The sequence below is a fragment of the Serinus canaria genome, chromosome 18 (genome assembly GCF_022539315.1).
Source record: "Serinus canaria isolate serCan28SL12 chromosome 18, serCan2020, whole genome shotgun sequence".
NCBI lineage: Eukaryota > Metazoa > Chordata > Aves > Passeriformes > Fringillidae > Serinus > Serinus canaria.
The window spans coordinates 239,014-249,885 of NC_066331.1; the positions used below are offsets into that span (position 1 = coordinate 239,014).

At 57.2% G+C, this 10,872-nt stretch overlaps 2 protein-coding genes across 3 annotated transcripts; both read left to right on the forward strand.

Annotated features, from left to right (window-relative positions):
- The first annotated feature begins 95 nt into the window (after positions 1-95).
- PYCR1 (pyrroline-5-carboxylate reductase 1) lies at positions 96-3,213 on the forward strand. The gene is made up of 7 exons (XM_030233450.2): positions 96-242; positions 345-415; positions 511-690; positions 1,277-1,498; positions 1,971-2,063; positions 2,446-2,609; positions 2,706-3,213. Exons 1-7 carry the CDS (start codon positions 176-178, stop codon positions 2,854-2,856), a joined length of 948 nt encoding a protein of 315 aa, XP_030089310.1. The 5' UTR covers positions 96-175; the 3' UTR covers positions 2,857-3,213.
- A 1,930-nt stretch (positions 3,214-5,143) lies between these two features.
- Positions 5,144-10,393, forward strand: MAFG (MAF bZIP transcription factor G). Of its 2 annotated transcripts, none has more exons than XM_030231275.2 (3): positions 5,144-5,237; positions 8,832-8,893; positions 8,981-10,393. In XM_030231275.2, exons 2-3 carry the CDS (start codon positions 8,858-8,860, stop codon positions 9,431-9,433), a joined length of 489 nt encoding a protein of 162 aa, XP_030087135.1. In that variant the 5' UTR covers positions 5,144-5,237; positions 8,832-8,857; the 3' UTR covers positions 9,434-10,393. The 2 variants fall into 2 exon arrangements, with proteins under 2 accessions (XP_030087135.1, XP_030087136.1); XM_030231276.2 differs by lacking the exon at positions 5,144-5,237 and adding an exon at positions 7,988-8,163.
- The last annotated feature ends 479 nt before the right edge of the window (positions 10,394-10,872 follow it).

Sequence of the window (10,872 nt, forward strand, 5' to 3'; positions counted from 1 at the left end):
CGCTGGCGAGCGCCGTGCCGCTGGCCCCGCCTCCGCCCGCTGAGTGGCGGAGCGCCGGCGCTGCCCCGCCCCCCTGCCCGTCGATTGGCTGCGCGTCCCCGTCCCGCCGCGCGGCCTCGCCTCCGTGCGCGCGCGGCCACGTGTACGGCGGCGGGGCCGGTTCCGCGGCGCCGGGATGAGCGTGGGCTTCATTGGCGCGGGGCAGCTCGCCTTCGCCCTGGCCCGCGGCTTCACCGCGGCAGGTGGGCGCGGGGCAGCTCGCCCTAGCCCTGGTTCCGTGGGGGTGGGTGTGCGCGGGGCGGGTGGTGCCGGTCCCTGGGTCTGACACGCGGGGTCGTTCGCAGGGGTCCTGGCTGCGCACAAGATCACGGCCAGCTCTCCGGACACCGAGCTGCCCACCGTGAGCGGGCTGCGGGTGAGTGCAACCGGGTAGCGGGGACCGGGTGGCGGCGCTCCCCTCCCGGGCCATCCCGGGCCTGAGCGGTCCCGTTTCTCCCCGAACCGGTGCAGAAAATGGGAGTGAACTTCACGGTGAGCAACAAGGACACGGTGAAGAGCAGCGATGTCCTCTTCCTGGCCGTAAAGCCGCCCATCATCCCCTTCATCCTGGAGGAAGTGGGCCCCGACATCGAGGCGCGGCACATCGTGGTGTCCTGCGCGGCCGGCGTCACCATCAGCTCCATCGAGAAGGTGAGCGGGGACCGGGCACGGCCCTGGGCTGGCTCCGCTCCTCTGTCCCCGAGGAGCCCGTGCCACGGACTTGTGCTACTCGTGCTACTCAGGACTAAAGTCACACAGCAGCAGCCAACTTGGTTTTGGTCACCTTTGCCTGTCTTCTTCGCCAAATGCTATTAGAGGCTTTATCCAGCTCTTCTCTCACATGAGGTGCTGTCCAGTCATGTTTCTTTCAACAGCAGTGGGTCATCTCCCCTGAATTTCTGCAGATTAAATGCTAAGTGTCTGCAGGAGCTGTTTTGGAGATCTGTGGGTTGATGTAGGATTGAGGCCTTGGGATACTGTTTCCACCCCAGCTTTGCCCAGCTCCTGCTTTGCTGGTACTGACTAAGGCTTCACATTCACGGATGGGCTGCTGTGGCTCAAAGCAGGATATTTGAGATACACAGGTCTCTCTTTTCCTTCTGCTTGTGTTGTTCTTGCCGCTGGGGGGGGTCCTTCCCTGAACAGCTCATTGATGAAACATATGCACTAAAGCTCATTTTTCTCCCTTCTTTCTTTTTGTTCTTACTTTCTATCTTCAATGATTTTCTGCCCTAAGAAACTCTCTACCTTCTGCCCCACACCAAAAGTGATCAGGTGCATGACCAACACCCCTGTGATAGTCCGGGAAGGTGCCACAGTCTATGCCACTGGCACTCATGCGGATGTGGAAGATGGGAAGCTTTTGGAGCAGCTGATGGCCAGCGTGGGCTTCTGCACCGAGGTGGAAGAGGACCTCATCGATGCTGTAACGGGGCTCAGTGGCAGTGGCCCTGCGTATGTATGTGCTGCTGTTTCCTCAGCTAGTGCCATCTCAGGGAGATCAGTTGGCTTTGCCTGCCATAAAGTCTGTGCAACTTCAGCTTGTCTTTCTTTTTTTTTTTTTCCCCATAATCCATATTTGCAATGGGAGATGTATTCCAGATGTCCAGTTTGGGACAGCAGGAAAATTTTTTAAGAGTCAGATGAGTCTGAAGTCCATATCCAGTGTGCAGTGTCCACATGTCCATGTTGCAAAACTTGGGCCTGTACTTTGCAGGATCAGAAGCTGAATTTCTCCCATTCCCCCCACTCCTGAGCTGGAATTAGCGGGGGGGAAGCCTGGCATGGCATCCGTGAAGGAAAGGGGGAGGCTTTTATCAAGTCTATGCATGACAGGAGTCACAGAACAGTCCTGAAGCCCTGGATTCTCTCTCCCCTAAGCCTTACCAGTCCTGGAGCAGTCTTTCAGTGCCCTTCCTCCCCTCTCTCAGGCATTCACTGCCCTGGATGCTCTTGCAGATGGAGGAGTGAAGATGGGCCTTCCCCGCAGGCTGGCAGTTCGGCTGGGAGCACAGGCTTTGCTGGTCAGTATTACCTGCTGCACAACACGTCTGAGTCTGTGCCTGCTCCTTGCGGAGGAGTCTACACGTCACAGCTTGAGATGGGCTTGGTGCTCTGGCAGAATCTGCTTTAAGGGATGTGTTTGGTTTGAATGCACACAGGTTCCTGGTGAGGGGCTCTAGGAAGTGTCTGCAGCAATCTGGTGCTGCTGGTGGTGTGGGAGCTGGGGCCTGGAAAACTCTGCTCCTTTGCAGGGCTCATCAGCTCTGAAAAGTGTTTTGGCAGCCTGCAGGAGCCCAGGTGTGCCTGCTGTGAGTGTTGGTGCTGCTCTGTGCAGTGGAGAACAGGAGTATATGACAGTGGCCTCCTCAGTCAGGGCTCTGGCAAGTGTTTTCCTTGCTACAGGGTGCTGCCAAAATGCTGTTAGAATCTGAGCAGCATCCGGGTCAGCTGAAGGACAATGTCTGCTCGCCCGGGGGAGCCACCATCCATGCCCTGCACTTCCTGGAGAGTGGTGGCTTTCGCTCTCTCCTCATCAACGCTGTGGAGGCTTCCTGTATCCGGACAAGGTGAGCAACTAGGAACTAAAGAGCTTGCAAGACTTGCCCCCCTACCCTCCCCATCTTATTTTTTCTATGTCTTCTTCACCCACTGCCCCATTGTAGGGAGCTGCAGCATTTGGCAGACCAAGAGAAGATTTCCCCGGCAGCCATAAAGAAAACGTTGCTGGACAAAGTGAAGCTGGAGTCTCCTTCTCTGTCTGTGGCATCTGCTAGCAAAGTCAGTCTGTTCACCAGCAAGAGCAAGAAGAACTGACCAGACTGCTGCATTCTGGCAGTGCTGAATGTCAGTGTCCTGGCTGCAGCCAGGACAGGGTTAATCTTTGCAGTAGCCAGGAATGGTGGCCAGGACACTGGTTATTCTATACACGTGGGCAAAGGGTTGGGGAGGGCTTGCAGCAGGGGAGAGGGGCTGGAGAGGGATGGGGAGAAGGGGTCCCTCTGGCTGGGTGCATGAAGTGAGCAGTGGGAGCAGCATCATGTAGCACGTGGTGAGCAATCATGTGTGAATCCTTCACCTCTCTCCTACACTCTTCTTAGTATTGTCGTTGTTGTTATTTGTTTTCTTATCTCATTACTGCTTCCAGTAAATTGTTCTTGTAGCAAACCATGATCTCTACCTTTTGTGCCTCCAGTTCTCCTCTCCAGCCCACCACAGAGGGAGAAGGACAAGAGGGCAGTGAGTGAGCAACGTGTGGTTTTGAGTATTTCAGTGGGAATGCTAATACAGGGAATACCATTCCTAAGCCAAAACCATTAGTGTTCTCTGTGTTATTATCTTTTCCTTTATCAAAGAAAAATGTTCACTCAGCATGTTGGTGTCCCCTGTACCAGGCTTGTGGCTTGCAGCAGCTGTAGCAGAGGGTCTTTATCATGTAGTGGGGTTGGTGAGCTGTCCCTGGCACTGGTGTTTTCTTGGGCAGGGGTGATATTCTTATCAGAGCTTTGTCAAGGAAATAATTTGTCCAGAAGCCTCAGGTACTTCCAGGACTCAAGCAGTGTTTGTGGTGTCCCATGCAGAAATTTTTATAACAGGATTTTTTAAAGTTGTTTCAGAACTTTTGGTTTCAAAGGTTTAATCCTTTCTGGCCCTGTCTTGCATCTGCTGTCAGAGCTTATGTCCTGTCACTGCTGTCACTAGCTGGAGCAGATGCTGCCACACAAACACTGTGCTGCATGTTGGATCAGGGGCTGGGCCCAGAATCACCTCTTGGAATGGACCAAGTGCTTCTGCCTGATCTCCCATCCCTCAGAGAGACGTTGTGGTGTGAACATGGGACCGTGCTCCTTTTCTCTCCAGTGGCCACCCCTTCTCTCTGCTCGGTCTCCTTTGGGGATCCATGACCTCTCACTGCCCCTTCTTACTGCCAGCCATGCTTGGGTGCTTTGGCAGGTTGAGCGCTAGTGAGTTTTTACATTTCCTGCTGTCTCTGAGGTGCTGGTGGTGGTAAAGTATTTTTAGTGTTAGGCTTTTGGCTTCCAGCAAGGTATGACCCTGTAGGTGTGACAGATGGTCACTCCTCTTCCCTCCTTACATAAAAATCTGTGTTTCTGATGAGAGCTGTGGCTAATCCCAGCTGTTTTGGCTGGGTATCCCTTGCCACTGGCAGTGGCCACGAGGTCATACGTTCCTCCCTTTCCTGCTCAGGATCTGTACCTGTGCAGGCAGGCCAAGCTGGAAGTCAGATGGATGAAGTACTGCCTGATGCGAAATGCAAGGGAACGTTGTGGAAAGAGTTCCCACTTGGCTGAAAAACGTGGGATGTGGAATGAATGGATGCCTGAGCTTGAGCCCACCTGCAGGGAGACGCAGGGAATGCCCCTGGGTCCTCCCAGAGAGACAGACCTACAGTTGACCTTGCTACACGGTTACAGACCTGTAACTGTAGCCACAGCAGATGGAAACCCAGCCACGAGGGCTACCAGAGCCCTGCAGGGCTGGCGGCCACATCTGCGCACAGAGCAGAGAGCGGCCGGGCTACTGCTGAATCCGGGCCCGCCGAGCCCCTGCTGCTCCTACGGGCACGGCTTCTCCTTAGCCCCTGTCCTGGCACTCCCCTCGCCTCTCTTAACCTCCCTGGCACTGCTGCACCTTCCGCTTGCCCCTCGCCCTTCTCTGCTGCGCTCATCCTGTCCGGCCCGCTTCGCCTCTGACATGGCAGCAAACGGTGGGCACCGGGGTCGGTGTCATGGGCCTGAAGGCGTAGCAGAAGGGGCTGGAACACACCTGGAGCAAGCCCGGCGGCACCGGGGAGAGCGGCGCTCCAGGGCAGAGGAGAACTGAAACGCGCGGTGTGCAACGGGGACACCGGCAGGCGCCCGGTGGCTGCTGCCAGAGGCGGCGGGAGCTGATCCGCGGCCCACCCCGTACTTCGGCGGAGCAGCAGCGCTCGCCCCGGGCAGGGCAGGGCAGGGCAGGGCCGGGCCGAGCGCTCCCTCGGTGCCCCGGAGCGCGGCCCCCTTAAGGCCCGGGGCGGTTGCGCCGGGCGCTTCATGAATGGAGCCACGTGACCCAAATATCACGTGACGACTCCGTGAGCGGCGGCGGCGGCGGCGGCGGCTCGTGAGTCCCGGTCCCTCCCAGCGCGGCCTCCCCGCCCCGCCCGGCCCGGCCCGGCCCGGCGGCCCCGGCAGGAGGTGAGCGCCACCGGCAGCGCGGGCGGGCGCGGCCCTGGCACCGGCCGGGGCGGGGCGGGCCGGTCCCCGGGGGCGGGCCGGGGCGGGGCAGGCACGGCGGGCCCCGGGATGGTGGCCGGGGCCGCCGCGGGGTCAGCAGGTGCCTAACGGGGCCGCCATCGCTGACTCACGGCGGGGCTTCGGGGTCGCGCCCGCCCGGCCCCCGCCCCGCCCCGGCGCGCCCGGGCCCCGCTCGGCGGGCGAGCAACAGGTGCGCGGGGCGCTGGCCCGGGGCCTGCCCCGCCCCGCCCGCCGCCTCCCGGCTCCACCCGCAGCCAGCGCGGGCGCATCCGGCCCCTCCCTCCCTCCCGCGGCTGCCGAGCGCCCCGATCGTGTTGCAGCCCGGCTGCCCCCGGGCCGAGCCTGCCCCGCGAAACCCCGCCGCACCTCCGGGCGCTTCGGCTCCTCCGGCACGGCCGCGACCCGGCCCCCGGCGGGACCTCGAGTCCCCCTTCCCGCCGGGCGGCCGCCCCCCGCCGCGGGTGATCGCTGCGGTGTGTCATTCTTCTCCCGAGGACGGGAGGCCCGGGAGGCTGAGGAGCCAGCGGGGCGGCTCGCCCGGTGCCCAGAGCGGAGACTGCTGCCCGCAGTCGGTCCCGTGTCCTCGGGCTGCTCGGTGGCTGCAGCCGTGCGGGCGGAGGTTCCGCTCCGCAGGGGCTGGCCGGTGCTGGGCGCTGCGGTGTCCCCGAGCGGAGCGAGCTCCCGCGGGACTGCGGTGTCTCACCCGCACGGAGGGGCCGCGTCCGTCTGTGCCGGGCACGGCTCCGGCTGTCCGGGATGTGTGAGCTCTTGTGGTCGGGGGAGGGCACTGCCAAGGATGGGAGGGAGTCTCTCGGAGCTGGCCCTTTGCTTCAGCAGTGTGAGCAGAGCTAAAATCAGCTGGCTGGGCAGATTCCTTGAGGAAAAAATTGCTGTGGAAGTGCCTAGGGTTGGATGACATCACCAGGGGACCCCCAGGGTGGGGAACACAGATGGCACTGTCTTGGCTAAACAGGTAATTTGGGCAGTCATTGGATGAGACTGTGTGAGTCGATTTGCCAGCAAGTAAATAAACAGAGTATGAAATCCACACTGGGAGAGAGTGTTTCTGTGCGCTGTGCCCCATCGCTGCTGACAGACCACGCTGCTGTGCCTGCCGGAGCCCCTGGGGGAGCACAGCCCTCGCTCTGCCCTGCTGGAGCCGGGACATCACTGTGTTTACACGGGGCTTAAGGCAGGGTTCTGCACCAGGAGCATGGAGAAGGGCCCGTGCTGGATCATGCGTGCTGCTGTCAGCTCCCGTGTGCTGCCGCTGAGCTGAGGGGAGAATTGGCTGTGCTTGTGCTGAGTTCAGGCCTTTTGCGCTCTGGGAAATGTGTTGAGGCTGCAGTTTCTTCATTGCAGCCATAGTGTTTGGCACTTTTCAGTGTGATCTTTCTTCAGGAAGCTATCAAAAGCTGATCCATCAGCAGCCTGGAGAGTAAGGCGAAGTTTGGTCTCTGCTATGTCACCCGTTCTCTGGGTGTCCTCTTCGTGAGCTGCCAAACAGCCCAGGTTAAAACGGGATGCAGGAAATTCTTCGGGTTGTTCTCTCCATTCTACTGACTTCTGCTCCGTGGAGAGGTGGGATCACCAGGTTTTAGGGGACACTCCTGTGGCAGCTCTGATGGCAGTTGAGAGAGGCTCCTGCCTGAGAGTTGTGGTGTTAGAGTGTGCAGAGGCAGGAATGAGTAGCTGCCTCTGCTGTGTCCAGCTCTGCCAGTGCCAGCCATTCCCCAGCCTGCTGAGGAGCACTCTTCCCAGTGCCCTGCCTGATGCAGCATGCGTGTGCCCTGTTTGTTTCATTTTGGATCTGCTGTAATGAAGGCAGCTGCTTGCCAGGCAGCTGTAAATTCTTTAAATTCTTTCTGCCACAGGGCAGGCAAATTCCTGTGTCCCGCTGACCATGCCTGCCCTTGACTCCTTCCACTTGCAAGAGGATGGGGCACGGAAGGGCTGCAGGGGCAGGCACATTGGTCTCTCCAGCTATTCCCTTCCCTCTCCCCTTTTTCCAGCAGACATGTTGTTTACCAGGTAGGAACAGAAGGAATAAACAGCAGTCTGGGAAGGAGGGAAGAATTGATTTTGTGCAGCAGTTGCTTGTATGCTGCCTGTCCTGCCTCACTGCAGCTGCCTTCCTTGGGCAGCAAGTGACCGTGGCTATGCCAGTGTGGCTGGGTGTAGCAGACATCTTGTTGGAAGGAGCATTGTCCTCTAGGTATATATAAATAGCCTGGCTCCTGGCAGGCTGCAGGCTTCAGGAATATCTCTGCTGGTGTTCTGGGGACTGCTGGTCCTGTTCACCTCCCATAGGTCATTGATGTACTGGAGAGAGCCTGTGCCACAGCTGCTGAAAGAGCACTAAGCCCTATTTGCTTATGTGTGTGTTTGGTTCTGGTCCATAACTGGACATGAGTCCTGCTGGGAGTAAAGGCAGGGGCAAACAAAATTGTTGTGTGACACCTGTGAGATGAAAGGGGCAGAGACACCTGGAGGCTGCATGGCAATCCTGGCAGGGCTGCATGGGTGCAGTCTGGACTGAGAGGGGAGTGCAGTTTGGACTGTTTGAGCACAGCCATGTCTGTCAGGGAGTATCTGTGTGGATCAATTCCTTGGGCAGTCTGAACTGAAAAGCATGAGGGGAGGAGGTATGTGGGGAAGGAAGCAGGAGCCTGGGTATAAGTCTCTATAAAGCAGGCCTGGGAATTACTTTTACCAGTTCTGAAGTCTTGTCTTCCATGGCAGGGAAGGAGTCTGCTCTGCTCTGTTTTTTGGCACTTTAAATCTTTGTTTCCTTGTGAGCACACCTTGACTCTTAAGATAAGGAGGAAAAAGGTGTTCTGGGCCCTGGCATGCCACGGATTGACAGGTACTTTCTCATAGAAAAGACCTACAACTGGGGTCAATTTTGCATGACTGGGAGAGGTGAAGGCTGCTGAGGCATCAGCCCAAATTTGTGATGGAATTCCTGTGTGTCCAAGGCTTGCCCTGTACCCCTTGCTCAGGGTTATGTCTTATTGAACCATCCTTGGGAGCATCTGGGGTCTGGTAGGAGTGGGGAGCTCCTGGGCTGTGCCTGGGCACCTGTTGGAAGGGCACGTTAAAGTAAGCTGCCCGGATTGGGAGTGACAAGGACGAGGCTGGGAGCGAGTGGAGCGGAGTGCCAGCCTGCTGAGTCAGCATGACTGGCCTGGAGCAGCCATGCTCTGGACCCTGCCTGCTGCTTCCAAGGCTATTTTTAAAAATGTGGCTTCCATGTGTTCTGACTTCTCCTAGTTTTTTAATTTCCCCCACTGTAAACAAAAATCAGCATTGCCACGGAGTCTCTGTGGGGGCAGAGGTATGGAAGGGCAGCACTTTCTGCTCAGGGACACTCTGCTCAATGTGAGTCCAGCTCAGCTGGCTGCTTGTTGATTGTCTCCCATGGCAGGGGCCAGGATTCTGAGCACCATGGGGCGTTGCTGCTGGACCTTGCTGGAGGAATGCCGTGGGCTCTGCTGTGTCCCAGGTGCTAATCTGACCTTCCTTCCCTTGCAGAACCCAGCTGCCAAGGCTGTCGTGTTATGACGACCCCCAACAAAGGAAACAAGGCCTTGAAGGTAACGCGGCGGGGGGAGGAAAGGGGCGCGGGGACGGGCGCAGGCATCCACCTCAGGCTTCACAAGGGTGTGCTGCCTCTCCCCCAGGTGAAGAGGGAGCCAGGCGAGAATGGGACCAGCTTGACAGACGAGGAGCTGGTGACCATGTCTGTGCGAGAGCTGAACCAGCACCTGCGGGGCCTGTCCAAGGAGGAGATCATCCAGCTGAAGCAGCGTCGGCGCACGCTGAAGAACCGGGGCTACGCGGCCAGCTGCAGAGTGAAGCGCGTTACCCAGAAGGAGGAACTGGAGAAGCAGAAGGCAGAGCTGCAGCAAGAAGTGGAGAAGCTGGCCTCAGAGAACGCCAGCATGAAAATGGAACTTGATGCTCTCCGCTCCAAATACGAGGCTCTCCAGAACTTCGCCAGAACCGTGGCCCGGAGCCCTGTGACCCCTGCACGGGGGCCTCTCACTTCCAGTATGGGGCCCCTCGTCCCTGGCAAGGTTGCTACTACCAGTGTCATTACAATAGTGAAATCCAAAACGGACGCCCGGTCTTAGTGAAGCGAGCGTTGCCTGAGCTTGTCTGTGCAGGGCAGTTAGGCACAAAACCAGCCTGGAATCCCCAAAGCACAAGCCCTCCTCACATGGGTCCGGGTTCCTTTCACTTGGCCCAGGACTGGCCTGCTGATCGCTCCAGTTTATTTTGTTGTGTCCAGATTGGTATGAGCAGTGGTGATGCATCCCTTGTCCTGTGCAGACAGAGCTTCCCACCCAGCAGTCTGTAGCCCTCGGGTGTCCTGGGGACAGACTGTGAGATTTTGGTTTTCTACCCAAAGAAAATCTGTGCAGCGTGGCTGAGAGAAGGGTGGAGGAGTGGCCCGAGGAAAGCTTTCTTCCTGGGGGCTGGGAACCCTAATTTCCAGTCACTTCCAAAGGCTTTATTTCATGACTCTTCCAGGTGGTGCATCTCAGCGCCTGAACCTGCTGCTTTTGTCTCCTTTGGTACCTGTAGTTACAGTTGGGGTGTTCTGTGTCCTAGGTTTTATTCCTTTCTAGGTGTGCCTCTGTGCCCTAGCCGTGGGTTTCCCTCAGACCACGCCGTTGGCTGTGTGAGCTGGCAGTGCTGGGGGACGGCGCTGCCGCGTCCTGAGCCCCCGCAGGGAAGGAGGGAGCAGCAGGACTGTGTTGACTGCAGGCCGGTTTTGTGCCTAATGTGTTGCACTGAACAAGACCAAAATCACTAGTTGTTCCCGTGTTTTGAGGGTATCAAGTGTCTCTAGTGTGATGGTTTACACAACCAGTTTATGTGGTTAAATAGCCCTTTATTTAAAGAGAGAAACATCATTTTAAGAATTATTAAATTATCTAAGTTTAAAATTGGACAGAAGAGAGAGCGTATTTATAGTCAGCTTTTTTACCTGAGAAGGCGAGAATATTTGACCATATGAGTGGGGAAATATTCTCAGAGACTTTGCTAGTTAAAGTTAATAAATAAATAATTTTAAAGTTTCTCATGAACCTCCCGCAAACTGTTTGTGGCTCTGAGGTTAGTTTTTATAAAGAGTTATCAGACTTTATTTATAAAACTTAGAAAAAGACAAAAAAAGAGGCAAGTCCTGTTTGATATCTTTTTGCAATTGTACCAAAAGTGACTTATTCTTGACCTTGCTAGTTTCTGTGGTGTCCCCCTGTGTTGGGCGCTCTGCTCCCCAAGCTCTCGTGCAGCGCTGTGGTGTGCTGGTGCCTTTGCCATGTGCTGTCATTTCACACTGTTGTCATTTTCCCTAAACTCGACTGAGAGAGTAGGTTGGAATCTCTCTGGATTCTCCAGAAGGGTTCTGGTGCACAGGTGAAGGTGCTGCTGTTTTTGGAGACACGAATGGCTGGCTGGTGCAGCGAGGGGTGGGGGCAGCACAGGCAGCTCCCGCTCAGCAGCCAGTGCCAGGCCAGCTTGGTTGTCTGGAGAGGAAAAACGCTGCGCTCTTCTTCCTGCAGCA

What these genes read in the sequence shown, in the direction of transcription:
- PYCR1 (XM_030233450.2), top strand. Translation starts at nt 176, where the DNA reads ATGAGCGTGGGCTTCATTGGCGCGGGGCAGCTCGCCTTCGCCCTGGCC. An exon ending in CCGCGGCTTCACCGCGGCAG is followed by an intron (nt 243 to 344) that starts GTGGGCGCGGGG and finishes GGTCGTTCGCAG; the next exon opens with GGGTCCTGGCTGCGCACAAG. An exon ending in TGGGAGCACAGGCTTTGCTG is followed by an intron (nt 2,064 to 2,445) that starts GTCAGTATTACC and finishes TCCTTGCTACAG; the next exon opens with GGTGCTGCCAAAATGCTGTT.
- MAFG (XM_030231275.2), top strand. Translation starts at nt 8,858, where the DNA reads ATGACGACCCCCAACAAAGGAAACAAGGCCTTGAAG. An exon ending in AAGGAAACAAGGCCTTGAAG is followed by an intron (nt 8,894 to 8,980) that starts GTAACGCGGCGG and finishes CCTCTCCCCCAG; the next exon opens with GTGAAGAGGGAGCCAGGCGA.